The sequence below is a fragment of the Equus quagga genome, chromosome 13 (genome assembly GCF_021613505.1).
Source record: "Equus quagga isolate Etosha38 chromosome 13, UCLA_HA_Equagga_1.0, whole genome shotgun sequence".
Classification (NCBI taxonomy): Eukaryota; Metazoa; Chordata; class Mammalia; order Perissodactyla; family Equidae; genus Equus; species Equus quagga.
The window spans coordinates 70,221,292-70,244,431 of NC_060279.1; the positions used below are offsets into that span (position 1 = coordinate 70,221,292).

The window sequence follows — 23,140 nt, forward strand, 5'->3', positions numbered from 1 at the left end:
CCACATATAACTTGTTCACCTTTGTATTTCCAGCACCTCTCATGGTGTCTAGTCTATTAGAGGCATTCATTAAATAGCCCTATGATGATGGAAAGAATGATTCAGTGAAGTAACAGAGAAGCTGAGATTCAAAGGATGACTAGGAATCAGCCAGGAGACAAGACAGGGAAGAGGATTCTAGGAAACTATATGTGCAAAGGTCCTGTGGTGAGGGGAGGTAGCATTTAGGAAAGACTGAGCGTTTTTCCGTACGGTCAAAGCTAGAGTTCTGGTATATGATGAGAAACAAGGCTGGGAAGGTGGATAGTATGTTATTATAGAGGCCTTCTTAAGCTCTTCGTCTCTCACCTATTTAAGTCTGACACTGAATCCTGAATCTCAGTGCACTGACAGGATCATCTATCCTGCATTCTCATTTAGAGGGAGACCAGAATTTCAACCAAACTCAGTCCTAATTCTAGGGAAGTTGTAGCTAAAAACTGCCATTTGTTGAGTCCTTACTATGTACCAGGCAGTGTACTAAGCCTTTTATATACGTGCATTTACTCCTCTAACCATTTGTCTGCTGTGCCTAGCTTTTCTGGAACAGGAATCTTGCTCTGAACTGCCAGTCTGTTGATAAGAGTCAGATTTCAGGGATGCAGAACAGCCCCCTTGTAACTGCTGTCCCTGGGTTTCCCCACTGTCTGTGCTCTGCTTGAGGGGACCCCAACAACCCAGGAATTAGGGCTGAACCTGAGACAAAGCTATCCAAAGAGTGGATCAACGAAGCCTTCCAGATCAATGCCAAGGACCCGAGGTTTTCTCCAAGATCTCAGTTTCATGTCAGCAACTCGATGCTTAGCTGGATGGAAGAAAAGACTAATAGTAGAGTGGTCTTGCAGCTGAGTTTGACTCCAGCTTTATCTCTTACAAGCCTTATGACCTTAGATGAGTTCCTTTCCCTCTGTGAAGCCCCATTTTCAGGTATAAAATGGAAACAAAACGCTTACTCTAAAAGTTGTTTAACGATGTAATGAAACCCTTCAGCACAGTACCTGGCACATGGTGAGACCAAAGGAGCCGAAGCTGCTGTTCCTGCTGCATTGTGAGTTGCAGGGAAGAGAGGCAGGGGCTTGCTGCAGAATTCTTACCTTCTAAAGAGGGAAGGAAATCCGTTAGGACAAGGACGTGCAAATCTCCATTTATGGCTGTTGCTGGGAGAATGGATTGTCTCGTTCATTTCATGTTCTGGGTCTGCAGGTAAATTGCAAAGTCCTTTTTATTGAAAATTCTTTCCATCTTCCACAAGTGTTATCAAGTCCATGCTATTTGCTAGGCACCTGGGAGAAAGGAGGATAAATTAGATGTGGATCCTGCACTCTACCTTGGGAGTCGGAGAAAGGAGAGGACAGGTTTTCTGTAAATGTGAAGGAAAGCATTTTTCTGCTTAAATACAGAATACTGAGCAGTATTTACTTTAGAAAATCATTGAGGATCTTGCAAGGGCCTCTCATTGCCTAAGTGAATTAATAGAGAGCTAGAAGGTGGGTGGGCGGTGCTACGAATACATGTGCACTGAATTGGGGTTTCCCACCCATTATTATTTATATAATTATATAAATTATGACATAATATGCATAGCATTTGTATATAATACTAATTATGTTAATTATATATGTATGCATATATAATCATATTGTATTATTATACTAATTATATAAATGGAATATTATAAACTAGATGTTAATTATATATGCATATGAGTATATACTAATTATACATTTACACATATAATACCAATTATATATTATTCTAATTATATATAATTATATAATGTTTATGTATTACACATATATAATATTCCTATATTATATATTATATAATAACAGAAAAATAGGAATAATATAAATCTCATTTTACTACCACTGTATCTTTCTCTTTAAAATGGAAACGGTAAAGTTCTGCATGGATCAGAGACGAGATATGTCAATTAAATCTGTGCTGTATTCCCACTGTGCAATACTAAAGGACATAGAAATCTGCAAAGTGATGAGGGGGCGTCCCCATTACCTCGAACTCCTCTGTTTCTCGTGCATCCGTTCAACAAGTTTTACCAAACACTTGTTATGTGCCAGGCTCTGCCTTGGGCACTGGAGCATGGAGCCAAGGGAAGCACTGTCCCTGACCTCGTGAAGCTCACAGATGGGTCAGTTAGCAGCCACAGAAGGCTGTGGTGGCTGCTGTCCTGGAAGAAGGAGCCACAGGGCTACGGTGGCACAAAAAGAGGCAAGAGGCTCTGCTTGGGATGCTGGGAAGGATTTATAGAGAGGAGATGCCTAAGGGGGAGTGGCTATGATCTGAAGAAGAAGTGGAAAGATGGGCAAGATGGGGAAAAGCATGAGAGAAAACTAACCCCAATGCTAAAATACCATGATACATTCAGGAGAGTAGGATGGTGGCTATGCTCCTACTGCTCTAGAAAAATAATAATAGCATCATAGTAGCAGTGATAGCAAATATTTATTGGCATTCACTGTTCTAAGCCCTTGGATGCTTTATGTCATATAATCCCACAACAGTCTTGGAGTGTATTTAGTATTACGATCCTCAGATTAAGACCAGTGACTAGAGGAACCGATATGTTGCTCAAGATTGCTCACTCAGCTGGTGAGTAGAGCAGATCGAGGTCTGCCACATCTTACCGTAGTGGCTTGGACCAGGCACCTAACCTCTGTAAACCTCAGCAAAATAGGGTTAAAGACTTATTCTGAGAATGCCATGGGATTAGGCCTGTGCAGCGCCAGGCTCATGGTGAGTGTCAGCCAGTGGTGGCTCAAGTTCCATGTGTTGTTCGGGAGTGGATATTGGAAAAGTAGGCGGAAATCGTGTTAATGAGGTAGACAGGGTCAGATCCCAGAGGGCCATTCTGAAAGCCATGATAGGCATTGGGAAGCTTTCAAAAAATAGTGAAATTCTCAGTGTTGCGTTGGAGAAAAATCATTGTGCCCAGTGTGAAGTACACATGGAAACAGCCAGAGCAGTTAGAAGGGTGTTGTCATAATCCAGGGAGGGAAATATGACACCCAGACCAAGAAGTGACAGTCGCGAGAGGTGTTGAGTGGAAACAACACACTTGCTGACTAATTGGATGTGGCATTGAGGGAGGAAGAGGAGCCCAGGATGACCCCTGATTCCTGGCTTTAGTGGCGAGTGAATGGTGTAATTCCATCCACTGAGGCAAGAAGTGCAGTAAGAGGAGTGTTATGGGTTGAATTGGGCACCCCCCCAAATTCATATGTTGAAATCCTAACCCCCAGTGCCCCAGAATGTGCCTTTATTTGGAGGTAGGGTCTTCACAGAGGTAATCAAGTTAAAATGAGGTCATTAGGGTGGGCCCTAATCCAATAGGACCAGGGTCCTTATACAAAGGGGAAATTTAGACACAGACACACATTGAGGTGAAACCATGTGAAGGTCCAGGGAGAAGATAGTCATCTGCAAGCCAAAGAGAGAGACCTGGATCAGATCGTTCCCTCCTAGCCCTCAGAAGGAACTAACCCTGCCAACAGCTTGTTTCAGACTCCTCAACCTCCAGAATTGTGAAACAATAAATTTCTGTTGTCTAAGCCATGCAGTTAGTGGTACTTCGTCACAGCAGCCCTTGCAAACTAATACAAGGAGTAACTCATTTGGAGATAGCTATGAGTTATGTTTTGAATCAGTTGAATTTGATATTATTTTTGGATAGCCAGGTGGAGATGGATGCCAAAATGGTAATTCAATACGCAAGTCTAGGAGTCAGTAGGGGGCTTGGGACTAGATATAGAGATTTAGGTGTGTCAATCATTTCTGCCACACCAGCATCTATAGCAGTGTGACTAGTACATAGTAGGAATTTGAAAAATAGTTGAGTGGATAAATGTCACATTTGCAGAGGGCGGGAGGGACCACACGGTTATTGGAACTAGTTCTAATCTCCCATCCCCGCACTAGCAAGGTTAATTCAAGCCCTGTCAAATTTTAGAGCATTGTCGCGTTGCCTGCTGATATTTACACTCACTGGGAAGGGTAGTCCCTTCTTTGTTCTCTAAAATCAGGGGATAAAAAAGTTAACCAAATATCAAAGCTATTCCTAGAACAGAGAACTGTAGCCTGCCTGGAGTCTTAGGTTCACGCCCATGTTCTGAAATGTTGACCTCCAAGTGAGTATGTCAGTAACGTGTCTATTTTAGGCAGCAACTTAAAAGTCTGCTTAGCTTAAAATGTCAAAATAAGTCGACAGCATGGCATAATAGAAGAGGCAATAAGTGGAAGTCAGGAGACCTTGCTTTGAATCTCAGATCTGCCTCTGAAGAACTGGGTCACCTTGACCTTTCTGAGTGCCCTTTTCCTCTTCCATGAAACAGTGACGGGGAGGGGTAATTGGATGATCTTCCAGCTCTGACATTCTGTGATTCTCTCAATGTTGCCTTTAATTGTGAATGTTGGGAAGAAATAACATTTCCACAAATTGGCCTGCCAACCCGATTTAGTCCACAAACATGAAGACGTGTAAATAAAGTGATAGGCAGAAATTAATATCACAGATGACTTTGGTAGAATAATTTCCCACCTTAAGCATTTCTGCCTCCTTAAGATGGCAGGTGGAACACTGGAAAGAAACAGTATTTGGTTTTAGAATGCATCTTAAACACCAGCAAATTGAGTTTTACTGGAAGGTTTCTGAATGTACACGATCACAGACAGTGTTGTGTCCAATGACTTAAATTTCCAACCATATTGAAAAAGGATATGGAAAAATCACCCATTCCTAACTGTATTTGTGATTTCTCTTGGATCATTTAATATTTAAACCTCATGCATTGGCCTTTTCTTTAATATACCTGGACATCACAGCCCTGGATATAAAAAGCCACTAAGGGGTACAGATTGATTAAGGTTAATTGAGGACCGATTAAGTGTCATGTCTTGTGCTAAGTGTTTGACCTGCGTTACATATTGCCTCATTTAACACCCCACATAGTAGATGCTCTCAGCCACACCATACCTTCTCCACACTCCACTCAAACTGCTGAAGGTTGCTTACTTAGGCCTTCTGTCTAGCTTTTGGGAGCATGCTTGGCTCATGAGGACAAGCCAGATGTGCATAACAGTTACTACCGCAGAAGCAACCCTCAACCAATGTCAGGTGGAAATTTGGCGGATCAACACTCCAGCTCTCCCACCGCTTGGTTGGCATAGCTCTGATGTGTATTCTACGCTTGCTCATGTCCTCAGAGGGACTGAGTTCCAGTTGCCCACAGTGGATATGGACTTGAAAACACACCTTTTATTGGCTGCCTTCTATTTCTATCTTAATACTCAGATATTGCCTGCAATTATATTCCAGATTAAGTGCTTACACTCAGATTCTTGCCTTAGGGTCTACTTTTGGGAGATCCAAACTAAGACATCCCCCAAGATCCCTGTGGAATAGCTATCATGATTGCTAATTTATAGATGAGGAACCTGAGGCTCAGTGTGGTTAAATAATGGTCACTAAGTCTCAGTGCCGGGGTGTTGCTGGCTCACACTGACCTTGCTCTACACCAGTGGTTCCTCAACTCGGGGAGATTTTGTCCCCCAGGGGACATTCTGAAGTGTCTGGAGACAGTTTTGGTTGTCACAACTGGGAAGGTGCTACTGACACCTGCTAGGTGGAGGCCAGGGATGCTGCTAAATATCTTACAATGCACAGTTCAGGCCCCTACAACAAAGACCAATCCCGCCTAAGAAAGGTCAATACTGGCAAGGTTGAAGTCCGGCTCTGCACCCAGCAAGGCTGGTTGTTGGACGGTGGCTCTCCTGTGTGACTTGTCTATTGTATCTCACTTCCAGGGCCAAGCTGTGGCTCAGCTGTGTTCCACTATCCCCAATGTGACTGTCTTTGGGACAGCTTCTACTTTCAAGCATGAAGCAATCAAAGACTCCGTGACCCACCTCTTTGACAGAAATGCAGACTATGTGCAAGAAGTGAAAAGGTAAGCTGTTTGCTTGAAAGAGCACCAGACTGGTCCTTGCTCTTCTCTCTCTTTGAGAGCGGAAGCATTCATTTAGAGGAGGGCTAATAACAGCAATAACAGTAATAATAATAAACGTATATTGGGGGCTTAGTGTTACTAGTTCTGCACTGAATACTTCACATGTATTAGCTTATTCATTCCTCTCAACAACCCTATTATTATCCCCTTTTTGCAGAGGATAAAACCAAGGAACAGAGCAGTTAAGTAACTTGCAAAGCTAATTTATGACTTACAAAGCTAAGTTATGCTCACTGCTATAAAACTGCCTTAACACAGAGAAGTGTATTTCTCATTCATTGATATAATAGCCCAAGGAAACGTGGACTCCACCTGGGTGTGACTGAGAGCCGCCAAAGGACCAAAGTGGTGCCATGATCAGCTTTGGGTTCTGACCAGTCACTGGTGGCGCGGAGAGAGTGAATGGGAGGGGGAGGCTGGAGGCAGGGTCATCAGTCTGCTGACTGCTGCCGTTGCCCAGGGGGACATTGGTTTATAACCTGGTCCATCTTCCGCCTGTGATCCTGAAGCTATTGATCATGGCCGTGTGCATGTCAACACAGGGAATGGGATGGAAACCCAGCTGCCACCACACTTTCAGATGATTTGTGTTTCATTCGTACTGCTGTCTCAGAGCTAGAAGCTGATTCGCACACACACTGCATCACAGCTCCTGAGGGGATTCAGAGATGTCCCAGAGCTATCGTTTCCATATTTTCATTTTCTAGCACTAAATCGTAAGATACAAAGGAAATAAGTTGTCCAGCCAGCATCGTAATAAAGAAACAATTTTCTCCAAATCACAGATTGTGATGGAAAATTAAAGGACTACAGGATGGAGATCTGGTTGTTTGAGGTGAGGGATTTAGCAGATTAGGTGGAGCTTGGGAAATTTCTTAGATAGAAGAGTCTTTGGATGATATGAATTTTCAGATTTGTTTTTAAATTTTGAATGTAGAGATGTGCATATAATTTAAAGTTGTCCCAATATTTCCAGTGGGATTTGAAAAGAGAGCTTTACAGCTAGACAGTAGAAGTTCACCGCCTGTCTCTTAGAGGGCTGGAGGCTGCAGGCGTCTTGTAAAGACTTCCAGGATCACTTTCTTAACTCACAGGCAGTTCTTCCTTCTTTTAACTCAGCATCTCTCCAGCTGTGGTCTGGAAAATGAACTCCCATTGTCCCTTCAGCCATGTTTTCTTTCCTCCTCTTAAGTGATATTTTCACAAGCATCTTTCCCTTTTTCCATGCACCCCCCTTCTTAATAAATATTGAGTGTCGGTGATGGGCCAGGTACTGTGCTAGGGTGAGAGATCCCACAAAAACCCTCTTGTGAGTCACTCTCTTCATGGAGCTTTGAGTCTATTTGGGGAAGAGGAGGCAAAAAAATATTTTAAAGATTGATTTACACTTTTGATACGTGCTCTGGTGGAGAAATGCAAAGTGCTAGTGAATATATGCAGACAGGAAAATCAGACACGTCGTCCATCCAAGACTGAGATTTGGGCTGAGAAGTGAAGGATGAGAATTTGGCCAAAGGAAGAGCATTTTTGACCAGGAGGAATGGCATGCACTGAGCCTACAGGTCAGGAAAGGCTTGGCAAATTCAAGAATCTGAAAGGAGACCAGTGCAGCTGGAGGTAGTAGGTGTGGGAAGCAGTGGGAGAAGTGAGTCAGGAGGTGGCAGCTCTTCTGAACAAGTGACAGTCCAAACCAGGGAGCTCCTCCTTCCCCATTTCCCGTGTGGCTGCTCCATCCCTCATCCCTTCACTATCTTGACCTGCTGCCTTTAGCCCCTGTGTCAGTGATTTCTACTGATGTCAGAGGAGCAAGGTAACAGCATCTAAGACCCATGTCACCAGCACCTTCTTTTAAATGTGACTTCCAACAGTTCTTTATGTTTTTAGGTAAAGACCGTGAGATTAGACTAAAAATGACTGGGAAACTGCAAATAAGTTTATGCTGTCTGTCCCACTAATCCTACCCTAGGAAATAATCCAAAAGAAGATAAAAGCCCCAGGTACACATTGCCTGTTTCCGAGCCAAGCACGGCTTCTGCTTCATTGTAGGTGCTCAGCATATGTCAAGCGGGTGAATTATGGCATTGTCTGTAATAGCGAAAATTCAGAACCAGCCTCCATTATCTACAGAAGGGAAACAGCTCAGTAGATTATGCTACACCCACACGCTTGAGTATTATGTAGCCCCTAAAAAAAATGATAATTATGAAGACTCTGTCACAAAATGAAAAAAATACCCATGGTAGCATATTGAGTGAAAAAAGCAGAATGCCAAATTCCAGCTACACTGTGATCACAGCTTTGTATAAATTCTTGGCACATAAGGACATAAAGTGAAAGGAAAGGGGAAAAAATCCAACTGCTAACATGCAATAGGAGCAGAATGCAGAGTGATTTCTTTTTATTTTTTGATCACAGATATTGTTTATTACACGATTTTGGGTGTGATAAACTAGAAAAAAAATAGTAGCGTAAAATTTCTTGAGATGAAAACTCTTTTTATAAGCCAGTCAATCGGTAAGCTTCTTTTGAATACCTTCTCAGCCTTGAGCCAGGCGTTGCAAATGGAATTGGGAAAAATTTTTATAACACAGACCTAACCTTTATGTCACTTACCCTTCTCTGTCTGGGAGGAGAGAGATGGCTATGCTTGAAAGCAAGTAGAAGAGTTAGAAGCCCTGAATTGTGTGCCTCTGACTGTAAGGACTTTAAAAATAAAGAGGAGAGAAAGATCAGAGAGCGTGCCAAGGTGGACAGCCCCTAAGCAGGTGCTCGAAGGACGAGAACATTTCAGCAGGTAGAGGGAGGCGGGGAGCGAGGGCCAGACACAGGGCAAGGCAGATAACAGCGCCTGGCTTTGTCGATTTCCTCTCACACTGCTGAGCATTTCCATTAGACATTTTTTGGGTACCGCAGACAACCCTGCAAGATGAAATGCCTCATTTTACAGATAAAGAAACTGAGACTTAGTGGAAATTAATGAAAATCTAACACCTAGAGAGAACAGAGAGAAAGTGATCAAGAAAGCATTCCTAGAGATGGTATTGCTAAGTACCCGTGGGAGCCATAAACATTTGCTAAGAAGCCTACTGGATGCCAGGCACTGTGCTGGGCACCCTGTGAATAGCTTATTGTGTACTGGGTACTGTGCTCAGCCCTCTGTGAGAAGCCTAATATGTGTCAGAAACTGTGCTCAGCCCCTGTGCATTGGACACTGTGCTCAACTCTCATGTAAGAACCCTACTGTGCGCCAGACATGTGCCAGGCACTATGACATAGCCTCGTCCCTCCATCTTGAGCTTGGAGGTGAAGCTTAAAGCTGTGGCCAGATGCCTTCTCAGAGAAAAGGGAATTCAGAAAGAGAAGAACTGAGTGGAGACCAAGGGTCCAACTGGAAATGAAAGTTACAATAAAGGAGAGTTAATTTCTTGGCCAAGTCAAAGGATTTCTTTGCCAGTGATGGCTTTATCAGACCTACCACCACTCAGGAGAAATTCCTCTTGATCCATGTGGATGGGAAGCAAAGAGGCAGCGTTCACAATAAAGGGGTGAGGGGTTAGAGATCAAGGAAGGACAGCCACGAAAGCCTTGGATCAGCAATTCCAAAATATCTTCTTGCTGAATTTGGTCCAGAGAATCTTGGAGCTGGGGCTATTTGTGTTTGGTTTTTACATCTGCAGAGATTTATGACAGCAGGAGAAAGCAGACATAGGAACTGTTGCATTTGGCCCTCTGCCCTTACCCTCTCTGCTTTTATGTAATTATGATTACACATGTGCAGGCAAGACAGACATCCCCAGAAACTGGGCAGGCTAAGAAATGAAGATAGGTCCCATGTCTCTGATGAGCTATCTAGCTCTGCTTGTGATTTTCACGATTATTCCATTAAAAGGAGCTGCTAAGGTGCTTTTCAGTGTGAGCATGACCGAGAGAGGACCTGTCCCAAGGCAGTTGTGGGCCTGGAGCATTTCCGGTAAACCCACTGAGCCCATTCACTCTGATCCACTGATTGGACTTGTAATGATTGAATGGGTGATGGGCTCTGTTCAGTTTTGAAACTCTTATCTGAAGGGAGATTTCTGGCCTCAAAAGGAGCAATGTCTGCTTAAAGGTTTGACAGAAACGACCAAAGCATCCTCGCCCTCGGGCCCAGGGAATAACATCTGCCTCTACCCAACTTCTCTTCCTCAGAATTCATCTCCTCCACCTCCCGCAGTGACAGCAAAGGGGAGCAGATTTATGGTTCATTTGAGCCCTGCGCATGTGCAAACCCTGTCTTACCTGATGTAGCTATAGAGATGCCGAAATAGGTGTGGGGAGGAGCCGGTGGCCTGAGTATGCAGGAGACCTGCAGCGTATCCTTCTGGCGTGAAGCCCAGTGGAGCAGCCCCCAGCTTTGCTCAGTCTCTGCTGGGACCTGCATGGCCTAGAAGTGACAATGATGGTCGCCCCTGGGGCTGGCCACAGCTCACCCTTTAAAACCCTCCTCTGCCTCTGGGGCCCTCTTCTGGTTTCTAGATGTGATGGATCAAACCAGGGTCCTCTCATTCCCTGCAGTAGACCTGGGGGTAAGTCACCTCACCCCATCGAGCCTCAATTTACTCATCCATCGAATGGGGATAATGATGCCCCGAAATCACAGAGTTGGCATGAGGCGTCAATGAGGTGAGACTTAGGAAGTGCTCAGCACTGTGTCTGGCACATAGTAGGTGCTCTTGAATGTGGGACATCTTCTCCTAGGAGGGTTAGGGACATCAAGCCTCCGCTCTAATGGTTTCTGGGCTGATGGCTCCACCCACCATGAAGGTTGCTTGGGTTGGCGGTTGGGGTGTTGAGGTTTTGCACAGTCTTCCTTTTCATACTCTTTTCCCAAGCCAAAAGAACTCTCTTTAGTTGGGCCACTTTGAAACATGGCAATAAAGCCACCAGGGACCCAGAGCTTGCCATTCGCCGGGCCCTGTGCTTCACGTGCGTCAGCTGGTCCAAGCTTCACAAAGGAGCCTGGGGCAGGTGTTATTACCACCATCCCCTCCCACAGTTGGGGAAACTGAGTCAACAGAGAGGCTAAGTAACTCACTTGAGGTCGTACAGCAAGTAAGTGGCAGAACTCAATGCTTAACCCTGAGATGAAATTCATATTCCTAAGCCCAGCGCTATGCTGCCCCTACAACACCCCTACCCCTGCCCACTGCCCCCAAGTTAGCTGTCAGTTGCGGCAGCCAGTCTTGGGTCCTTCTGGAAGGAGACAGTGGCTAGGGCCTCTCCCCACCCTGCTGGGTGTCCCAAAGCCTCTTTGGGCCTACTCTGTGCTGACTGCCCCAGGTCAAGCTGTGGCACTTTTCTCTGTGAAATGCCTCCCCTTTGTCACCTGGCCAATTCCTGCTCATCCATCAGCACTTGTCAGAGGATCATCTTCCCTGAGCCCCTGAATCACTGTTTGAGCTGTGGGGACTCTGTGTTTGGGTTGTCCATTTATCATCTGGCTCCCCAGCAGCCCACGGGTTCCCGGGTGGCAGGGATGAATTTGAGCCTTCCTCTGTGTGTCTCCAGCTCAGCTCACACAGTGTCCAGCTTGAAACAAGTACTCCATGTATGGTTCCCCAGCGGCTGGGAATTTAGGGCACATGTGTAGGACCCTGACCTTGGGCCTCTCCTATAATCCAGGATGAAAAAAGCATCTTGACAATAGAAACCTCTTGGCCTATCTATTTGAAATAACTTGGTCTAACTCTTGATATATGTATATTTATTTTAAAAGACAAAATTCAAGCCTGAATTCTTCAAAGACTAAATTAAATCGGATGTTTCCCAGAATGAAAGCAGGGCTTCCCTAATTCTACCGTTAGAACATTTATTGAGTCTTACATTGAGAGTGGTGGAAAGGCCACCAGCTTTGGAGTTAAACCAGACCGAGCTTTGAATTCCAGGTGTACTAGTTACATAAGCTTCAGCGAGACGCCGCATCTGACAGCGTCCATTTCTGCATCAAAACAGTGCAGTTAAAGTGCCTGCCTCATAGGCTTGTCGTGAAGATTGATTGTGAAATGCCACGGATATAGTAGAACACAGAAAATGTGAGTTTCCTTTGAAGGAAGCACACATCTAGAGATGTGGAATGCCAGGCTTAAAATGTTTTCTTCATTCTCTTTCATGCATTCCTTACCCGTTCATTTGATCATTCATTCATACAATCAATCAGTGTTTGCTGAGAACCACTGCTATGTCCAGCAGGATAAGAAGGGCTGAGGACAGAGCAATAAGCAGCACAAATGTGGTCCCTGTCTCCTGGGGCTTCTATTTTGGTGGGAGACACTCAGTAAATAGGCAAACAAGTAGAATAATTACAGCCCATGCTAAATACTGTAAAGTACCTCTGGTAGAGACACTAAAGCATAAAGGGGGCTAAAATAGAGAAAATGTGGGGTGAGGCTGCCGTTCCAGGTGGGTGATTAGTTACAGCTTCACTGGGGAGGTCACAGGTGGGTGAGACCTGGAGGATGAGAAGGAGCCATTTCCAAGGAGAGCTAGGGAAGGGCTATTCAGGGAGTGATCACAGCACATGCAAAGGCCCTGAGGTAGGAAAGTTCTAGGAACAGCCAAAAGGTCAGGATGCCTTGAGCACTTAGTGGAAAGTGAGGATAGAGAAGTGGGCAAGAGCCTAGAGGTCACCACTTGCTGTGGGTCTGCCCTGCATTTCTGCGGAATCAGAGTCCAGAGAATAGAGCAACAGGCTCAGGTGGGGCAGCTAATACAAGGAGGTGTGATTGGCAAGTTGTAGGAGAGAATGTGGACCTGCAAGTAGCATATAGTTGGGAGGAACATCTGGCAAGAAGGGAGGATATAGGGCTTTGCACATGCTGTTCCCTCTGCCTGGAACACTGTTCCCACCACTCTTTACCTAGCTAACTCCTTCACCCTCCACTCATCACCCCAAGGATGCCTTCTCTGCTAGCCCTGATTGGGCAAACCCTCGATTTAAATGGTCTCATGTACCTTTGTGGCACTAGACCCCATTCAATTTCAATTTAATTTTTATTTGTGTAATTATTGGTTAATGTCTGCCCAATGGACGCTCCAAAAGGGGAGAAATCAAATCTCTTTGGGCCCACCACTGTATCCTCTAGTGCCTAAGACAGTGCCAGTGCTAAATATTTAATGACCAAATTAATTACTAATTTAAAAAATGCTGGCTTGGCTCCGGAGTAACCAGCTTAGACCCATGGTTCTCGCAGTGTGGAGCTGGAATCAGTAGCAGCAACATCTGGGAATTCATTAGAAATGCACATCCTTGGGGCCCACCCCCCAAGACTAACTGAATCAGAAGCCAGGAAGAGGCGGGAGGGAGGGCAAGTTGCAGTCTGCATTTTAATGAGCTCTCCAGGACATTCTGATACACTCTTAGGTTTGAGATCCACTGGCCAAGTCCCCTGGTTCCAAGGGGGACTTGTGAGGACACATTGGTGCAAAGATTCTATTGGGCAGATGCTGAGCTGATCATTTCAGATCAGGCTTTGTAATGGGCTGGATTTTGGACTGGACTTGAGGGGTTTTGAAGGGCGTATTCACATCAAGCCTCAGCTGTCAGGGGCATGGGGCAGTCGACTTAGTGTCTGAACCTAGAAGATGCACGTGCAGTTTCCTGGTTAGTGACATTAGGGGCACAGCTGTGGACGTGCACTGCAGAGCCTGAGCTTTGCAGAGGGAGGAGATGGGGGTAGAAAAACTGAGTGACATGCTAAAACAAGGTAATCCTGCAAATTTGCAAATCTGAGGGAATGCCAGTCTTGTCTGAGCAGAGCAGGCCTAGTCACAGTTGGGAGCCCTGTGGGCATGGATGTCTTCCCTACGCTCTCCACAGCCTTCCTGTGGATATTGTATCTTTTAACAGTGGAAGCCCAGTAGCTGTTTGTTAAATTCGTGAAGGAGTGAATCAATGAATCTATAAATAAATGAGTGGAAGAAGGGGTCTTCTTTGAAATAGATTACTGTCTAATAGCATCCAAATGTGGGCTCTCTCTGCTCTGGAATCTTCCATTGCTGTAGGAAAATCCTCTCTATTTAACCCTCTTCCTCTAAGACCACGTTTTAGATTGAACCTGGAGATTGGACGAATAGAAGTTTGCGAATTAAATTAACGTGCCTTTACAGCTTCACTGAGGAGGGAGGAAGAGAGGGAGAAAAGCCATCCTTGCTAGACCAGAAGCCCCGGGGAAGACAGGGATCATGTTGGTTTCATTCACCGCTCTATCTCCAGCACCTCGGACAGAGCCTGGCACATACCCCAAGCTCCACAAACATGACTTGTTGACTGTCCATCTTATGGAGTGACTGTTACGTGGCTGGCTGTGGGCCAAGCATTTCATTTGTCACTTCATTTCATTCTTAGCTCAAAGAAACGTGCTAGCTCCACTTTACAAAGGAGAAAGCTAAGGCGTGGAGAAGTTGAGTTAGGTGGCTAGATACAAACTCAGACTGACTATGATGTCCATGCTCGTTCTCCTGACCATGACTGGTTCTCAGTGTCAGCCTCCAGCCAGATTCTTAGCTGCCTGCAGCTTTGTGAAGTCCTTACAGTTGGACCCAGGAGGATAAATCCACCTGCCAGTGGTGGATTGCTCCTCCCAGAGCTTTCACTGTCCTAATTCTGGGAGTAAACAATATGAGGCAGGGAGGGAAAGAGATTGACAGTGTGGCCCCTGACGGATTACAGTATTTTACTTTGTCTTCTCACCATTTAGAATCTCTGCTGAAGGAGTGGACATTGTTTTGGATTGCCTCTGTGGGGACAATACTGGAAAAGGTCTCAGCCTTCTGAAACCACTGGGAACCTACATTTTATATGGTGAGTGCTAAACAGAAGCGGGGCACATGGTCAGTGACAGGGAGCACTGCATGTGTGCTTGCAGACAAAGGCTCTGAAGAATGGGATATGTTGATATGTTGGGGTAATGAGATTGAAGGGGTTAACTTTTTAATGTCCTCTATAATACTGCTATTGGCATTAGTTGTTTTCAATTATAAAAGTAACATATGTGCCTACTGCCCTATTACTCCTACGAATACTTCCCATTCTAAAAGGGATAAAGAAAGCCAAGCCAATGTGGTCCCTCAGATAGGACTTGACCCACAGAAGGTAGCACAGGTGGGAAATATTAATGGCTTCAAAGGAAGTTCAAAAAATGAAGGAATGAAGGAGCCACAGGAGGATGGGGAGGAGTGGCTAGGATGTGGGGGTTTTATGAGAGGTTCTTCACTCTTGGAGATGAAGCCGCAAAGTACAGACTCTCCTTTTCTTCTAAACTACTCCTGTATGTCCCACTCTAGACAGAAGCCCTGAGCTACTCATGGATGGAGCACATGTCTGCTTCTGCATCCACTTATATGCCCTAGGGTTTGGGAAATTAATGAAAGACATCTGGGAGCAGGTTTTCTCCAGGGGAATGAGACCCCAGAGCCTCCGCTCCCTCTTGTTCTTCTCTTCTGTCCTAGGCATGCAAACTGATTCAAACATTAGTCTCCACAAAGTCAAAAACTCATATCTCAAGCCAGATGTCACATTCCAAAGTCCAATGTTTGAGATTTTTGGCAAATAGACAATTGAGCCTTAGCTCTATATAACTCAGGGGGAAAAGAACTCACTTCCCTGCTGTTAACTGAGAAGCTTATAAAAGAGATATTCGAGAAGTATAAATATTCAAACATTAAATGTTGTCATCATTATGATAGAGAATAAGCTTTCAGTTGCTGGAGTATTCCAGGATTTTCAATAGTGACCACATATTTGAAAGTTTTTGGAGGTGGGTGCATAATTTTTAAATTATTGCTATTGATAAGAGAATCTCTGAGCATCAGTGCACAATGCGGGGATATCGGATATGACTAACGTGTGCGTCAAATGCAGATGGACAATTTGTTCACCCTTATCTACCAGTTCTATTTTTGCCCCAGTTCCGTGATGTCATTTTGGCAGAATATAATTTGATCATCTCACAAGTATCTAACTGATTACATTGATCACTTGATTACTAAGTAATCGAAGTCTAGTACCGTGATGTCTGGCTATAGTCACTCCATAAAAGTAGAAGCAGTGATAAACTAACTGGCTACTAGTTTCCCCAGGGCAAATAATTAAGTTTTAAGGATACACTGTTTTTCATTAAATGGCAGTTCTCTGGGAAGGACTTATTCCTAAATCTTTGGGGACAAGGCAGAAAAGTCATTGGAAAGGCACCAATATGTGAAGAGTTCTCTCATCCCCATCCCCAGAACCCCACAAAGGGGTCTTTTCTCTCTGTAAAAGCATCTTAGGGAATCTTTCCCAACTCCGCCTCCCATCTTCCCTCTGAATAGTGCTTTTTCCGATTAGCAAAGCTCAGTTCCTCACACCATTTATCTTAAGTGGTTTTCACCTTTCTGCCCAGACCTCTTTGGAGCTGGCTTCTAAACCTGTTTTCACCCTTATCTGCTCCCTGTACCCATTTTTTTTTCCATCTGTCTAAATTCTAGCTCAGCCCCATCTCTCCCCACCACTTAAATACCCAGCCCAGCTCAGAGCCCTAAGCCCCTCCCTTGCCAAGGAATCAGATTCAAACCATAAAGTAGCTCACATAGGAGTTCATTTCTTAGTCTCAGAGAACGGAACCAACAAGACATTTCAGCCACTTATCATTTTATTCATCTTTTGGCTTAATTCCCATTTTTGCCACATGCCCAATTTTCCAAAATAATGAAAAAGTCACCTTCAGAAATGATACCTTCAGAAATGATACTTCCTCTTTGACAAGTGATACTTAGTTAAAACTAAGTCAACTTGACACCACCCACCACCTCCTTTTCCCTCATTTTTCCAAGGCTGAATTGAATTTATTTTCAAGCTCTTGACAGTTCTGGACCAAACAAGTGCCATTCTTCCATATGTATCAAGAGATGCTGGTTTTCATTAGCAATAGCTTGATTTGGGAATCTTCCCTTTGCAGGTTCATCCAACATGGTGACTGGAGAGACCAAGAGCTTCTTTAGCTTTGCAAAATCAGTAAGTATCCGGGCACGGCTAATATACTTATGGCGGTGCGGTGATTTGCATGTTGTGGGCTCTTCCATGGAAGGACATTGACCTAATAACCTAGATCTCGTTTATCCTTCATCTGCATCATTCATTTTCAGTAAAGCCTCCGTTCCCACCCTGCTGACTACATATGGGCAGATCTGGGACTTGAGTTGCTTTTGTCTAAATGAAACAGAGAGGTGGGAGTGTCAGAGAAACTCAAGAAAGCTTTGTTTCGATTTCAACAAAGATTGCTTAAGTGTTGGTGATTTTAATCATTGATCAAAAATAAACTTAGTGTTAATGCATTTTATTTGCTCCCTGGAGAGACCAGCCTTTCACTTTAGCCACTTTCTGGCCAGGTCTCTTGGTATTTGCCATCTCTCTATATCCCCATTCTACTGAGTGGGAGATACAAAAGGAATCCGACAATTTTAGCCAGCTCCTGGGGTGATTTTTGGACACAGGTGAGTCTGTGAACCACCAGCTTAGATAATCACACTCTGAATACACCCATAACTTTGTCTGCAGTGGAGAAGCCACATCCCTGGGCAGCCACCTCACTGCGAATCTACGCAGATCTGCATTCCCACCTGGAGTTACCCTTGCCAGAATTAGACTAATTTGGGCTTGAACTTCAATTTTACCCCCTCCCCCTACACACACACAACAGGGGGTTGCTGCTTCTCGTAAGAGCTTGCTCTTATCTTCTCTCCCAGCCTCCTAAGTGGCTAGTACAGCATCGATTGGTTCACTCACTTTGCAGGCATCTTCCAGTGCTTACGGTTGTGGCACTGTGCCAGGCACCGAGGTATCACGGTGAACAAGAGATGCATTTTAGGCCCTTGTGACTCTTCTATTCTAATGAGGGAAACAAACTGAAATAAGTAAAACATGTTAATGATTGTAAATGGGCATGAAACCTCTGAAAGGGGTAAAGACAGGGTGTCGAATACTAACCAGCAGGATGGGTGGAGGCATTCTGAATAGAGTGGTCGGAGAAAGCTGTGGAAAGGGGCTTGGTATTCATGCTAAGTGTGGCACTGAGGGGTGTTCATATGCCCCCTAAGTGCTAACACTGGCTGCCAAAGGCTTCACCCCCACACATTCCCCGATTCTGAAATGATTCGTACTCCCTGCCCTGTGAGATTAGAATTAAAGGGCCTCTCTGTGCATTTGAACTCAAAAGTTCAGGTCAAGGATCGTCACCACCACAGAATCCACAAGGGAGCAAGAGTGAAGTCTAACAGAGGACGCTGTCTGGAGCGACTGCCCTGAAGATAGACTTTGTGCCCCTCACAGCTGTTTTGTTGCTGAGGCTGTAATTAACGGGATGCTGACAGCCTGCTGGGGTAACCAGATTGGTCCCAAATTACACACAATTGTAAGAAGTGTTTTCCCTCTCTCCCCTACATGCACAATCACAACACACAGTGTTAATGAGATAATTGCAGCGTGCCCAAGTTTGATCAAGGCACTCATTAAAACACAGCCAGGGTGGAGCCTGAGATTTTTCTGCCTGAAACAGGGGTGCCAACTACCAGAATGCTTTATGGTTGGAGGTGAAGGGTGAAGACTGTTCCCTTTATTTGGACTTCCCTTTTATTGGACTCAGAGGCCAAGTCCAACATTAGTTGATCAGTTAGAAGCAAATTGAAGCTAAGACATGCAAAGAATGGAACAATGACTTTGTTCGGGAAGGTTCTAGAGAGGAATTGTCTTCTATACATTCAAGAAAGGGTTAGAAATGAAAAGCATATTTAGAATAATACAGGAGTTTCTCACTCAGCTAGCTTAATTATGTTCCACCTTAAAACTCCCGTAGACCCTGTGCTCACATAACACATGTGACCACGACAGTGATGACAATAACAGGTGAAGTTATCATTTAGAAAGCAGTCCGACTCCAAAACGGAGCTCTTATTCACTAAAGCAAAACCATCCCTTCCAACGTAAGACGATAATAAAAATAGTTTATATTTATAGAGCACCTACTACATGTCAGACACTGAGCTAAGCACTTTGTGTGTATTAATACATTTACTCCTCACGATGACCCCATGAAGTACAGTAGGGAAACTGCACACACAGAGCTTAAGTGACTTGCCTAAGGTTGCACAGCTGGTAAGTGGCAGAACTGGAATTTGAAACCAGGCATTCGGTTTTAGAACTCACTTAACCACAACTGTGCAGCAATTGTAGGGTCAATTCATTTCACGAGTATTTATGGAGGCATTGCAGATACGCTGTGCATCACGTTATTAATCATTTCTCTGCCTTTGCTTTTGTGGCAAGCAGCCCGTGGCCACATACATGGCTTTCCCAGAGGCGGCCCCCAGGCCCTTATGATGAAGAGTTTTGTGTATGACTCTCATCCCTGTTTTCGACCTGTCTTCCTCACACTTATTTTCCTAACAATTATAATTGTCCCACTTCAAAAAAAAAAATCAAGATCTTTTACTTTTGTGGGCCTCCTCAAAGCTGGAAAGAGGCAGGATGTAAACAGACACACAATGACATGAATGCCACCAATGTTCCTGAGTGCCCATCACATTCCTTTTTGCTCTCTATATAAAACTGATTTTAACCATTGGGCCTCTTAGAACCCTGTAGAAACTGGAACCTTGAGTTTATGAATTCTCACCGGCACCAAAGGGAACAGAATTAATCAGAAAAAAGCAGTTTGATAACTATGGCCATAGTTTGTTGATGGAGTATTCACTTATTTTCACATCTGAAGTGGGGAGATGAGAGACTGGAGAAGAGACAGCCGTATCTGCCAGTTGTGTTTATCCCACCTACTGCTTTAGTGCTAGGGACGTTCTGGGCGGGATTGTTCTTTGTTGCGAGGGGCTGTCCTGTGCTCATAGGACGTTTAGCAGCATCCCTGGCATCTACCCACTGGACGCCACTGTATTACCCATCCTCCAGTCATCGCAACAAAAAACATCCCCAAACATTACAAACGTCCCCTGGGGGGTCAAACTCCCCCCAGTTAAGAGCCACTGGCTTAGTCCCAACACTGTGCTTCATGGCTCCGTCGTGCTGCTCCTTCTTCCTATGTTGTGCTTCCTTACTCATCTTCCTCTGGTGGATTCCTACCCATCTCTCCAGGTTTAGATTTGCCGTCATTCCCCCTTAGGAAGGCTGCTCCTGCAGCCAGTCATCACCCCACCAGGTCCCCAGCACACTTTGTAAACTCTGCTGCCCCACTCCCTTCACCAGCTCCATCACCACCATTCCCTAAGCCAAGTGCTTTACACTAAATTCTCCCAGGAAGCCGCAGGGGCAATATCCTGCCACTGTATGTAGCTGAGGAAAATGAAGCGCAGACAACAGGGAGCAAGTTGTAGAGCCAGGATTCAACTCGAGAGCTGGGGATCCTAACCACATGCCTTAATTAATGTCCCCATTACATGTGGCCAGTAGTTGTTTTTCTAAAGGGCTCTCTCTCTCCCACCTGGATCCTGAGCTCTTCTGGTAAGCATCACTGTGCACTCGCAGCAGAGCCTAGCCAAATAGAAGCTTTAAAAAATAGGCCAGCAAGAGCCATCTCTTGGTCAGCTGGCATCCACCTGCTGGCAGCCCCGTTCTCTCCCTGCATTGCTGCGAGTGCAGCCTGGCATTGAATCCTTGTAACCCAGCACCCTCTCTCTTTCCAGTGGTGGCAGGTGGAGAAAGTGAACCCCATCAAGCTGTTTGAAGAGAACAAAGTCATCGCAGGGTTTTCCCTATTAAATCTGCTCTTCAAACAGGGCCGCGCAGGCCTCATCCGAGGAGTGGTGGACAAGCTCATTGGACTCTACACCCAGAAGAAGATCAAGCCCGTGGTGGACTCCCTCTGGGCCCTGGAGGAGGTAAGAATGCTGTTTCTCCTTAGCAAAGAATCTCTTCTTTCTTGGTCCAGGTAGGTTTGGGCAGCCAGATACAATCTTTTACCAAATGATTTTTCTCCAGATTTGTTTGTTTAAAGGTCCTAAAGTCATTGTCCCATAGTCTAGTGCTTTGGATGTAAGACATACTTTAGGTTCCCTAGTGGTTCTCAAACCACGTGTGTCACCAACCATTTGTGCCATGAACCCTTCCCTGGTAGGCCACCAAATTATAGTGGATGTGTATGATTCACCGTTATAAGAGAGCATGTACGTTGTTACAGTGACATCTATATTGTCACCTTGTGGGTATATAAGAGATCAAGGTCAGGGCCAACAATGGCACAGAGCTGAAATGATTTGTGTGCTAAGCCCGGATGCTTGGGGCCCCTGTGAGATGTTGTCATCCTGGGCATTGTAATGATTGATGAATTGTTGCATCTAGCGTTAGACTGAGTCTTTTCATTAATTGGTCAAAAGTTCTAGTATTTGAAAGCATTCCTCAATTGTCAAAAAATTAAGTACTCTTAATGCAGCCTTTAAGGATACTGAAGTGTGGACTGGCTGTATTGGTTCAGGTGAGATGTGCTTGGAGGAGGCAGGGTCTAGAAAAATCCTTCAGGACAGGCAAGTTTTGGACATTTGGGAATCCAGTCATGGTAGCTGCCTATGAGGAGAAAACGAAGAGATGTGGCCTAGGTTTCAAGAGATATTTCACTAACAAATCTTCCTAAATCAGGATGTCATAACCTTGGCTTCAGGGAGCCATGAAACCCCTGAGGAATATTTTTAAATATGTGAGAATGTGTGTTTCTGTTTTTTTGTTCTTTGCATTTTGCATGGGTGCCTTACACAGTACAAGTATTTTTTTTTTGTATTTTTGGTAGTCACAAATGCCTTTGGAAAATCTAACAAACATGAAGTTCTGTTGAACAGCTAGTGGTGTCCTCCGGGTATGAAAGCTGGTGTGCTATTTGCCTAATGGACTAGGTTAGCCAAAATCCAGTGGCTTCCCTAAGCACAGATATCCCCAAAAAAGCTTTGTGGGGTCACTGTGTCATCAAATATGACTGGTCCTGGATCCATGGACCAGGAGTGTGGCTATACATGCTTCTCTGATACTGCAAGTATCATGAATGGTCTTAAAAATTCCAACCACCAAAAACTCTTGTTTCTTATGATAAAAGAAATACAAACTCATTATGGGAAACTCCTTAATTAACCAAAACACAAGGAGAAAATGAACTGTAATTCCACATTCCAGAGATGGGTAACATTGTTAACATTTTGGTTTGCTTCCTTCCAGTCTTTTTTCTATTACAGATCCCCACTATGATTCAATCTATTGCTAAATCAAATCAGATAATCATGTGTTCCTTCTGCTCTGTAGTTTCCAAGATGGTTAGCCTCTCATTCTACTTTTCTTGAAAATGTTTTTAATTGAATGATTCAACCATCCACATAGTATTCACTGTGGTATCTCAGTGCAAGAGAGTATGGCCAGACTACACGGTTACCGGGTTCTCAGTGGTCAGGGAGGAGAGAAAACCGGGGATAGTCAAGACCAATGATAAGAGATTAACTTGACCAAACATTAGATTAACTTGTCAAAGAAGGGGGATTATCCTTAAATTCTGTGCTCAAAATGGACCCAACAAATCTGGTAACATTTAAACAAAGGTTGAAATCCAAGAGGGATCCAGTTGGCCCAGTGGTTCCTTGTTCTAGTACTTGAAATCATTCCTTGGTTACAATGGTAATTGAATCACCAAATAGGTATTGAATAACTGCTATGTGCACAGTGCAGATGCTGGGGATGCAGAGGTGAACAGATGGCCAAGATCCCTGGGCTTCTTGGAGCTTACATTCAGAGGGCTGGGGAGGGGCAGAAGATACTGAAGTCAACAAAACTATGCAAGGTGTTCACCAATTGTAATAAGTTCTTGGAAAGAGTTAAATTAGGGTATAAGTTGGCAAGTAAGTGGAGAGGGGAGGCAGTTTGCACAGAGCAGTGTTTTTCAACCTCTTTTTCATTATTACCCTCCCAAGGAGTCTTTCTAGACTTTTGTTCCTATGAAAATTTCCCACCCCATGAAATTTAGTACCATAGGTTTATCATCTATCTATCTGTATTTGTTTTTCTACCTACCTATCATCTATTTATC

At 44.5% G+C, this 23,140-nt stretch overlaps 1 protein-coding gene across 1 annotated transcript in view; it reads left to right on the forward strand.

Annotated features, from left to right (window-relative positions):
• Positions 1-23,140, forward strand: part of VAT1L (vesicle amine transport 1 like) — a 141,732-nt gene that overhangs the window by 53,119 nt on the left and 65,473 nt on the right. Inside the window, exons 4-7 of the mRNA XM_046682865.1 lie at positions 5,860-6,002; positions 14,798-14,901; positions 17,036-17,091; positions 20,766-20,960. Coding sequence (XP_046538821.1) covers positions 5,860-6,002; positions 14,798-14,901; positions 17,036-17,091; positions 20,766-20,960 — 498 coding nt within the window. The remainder of the gene's footprint in view (positions 1-5,859; positions 6,003-14,797; positions 14,902-17,035; positions 17,092-20,765; positions 20,961-23,140) is intronic.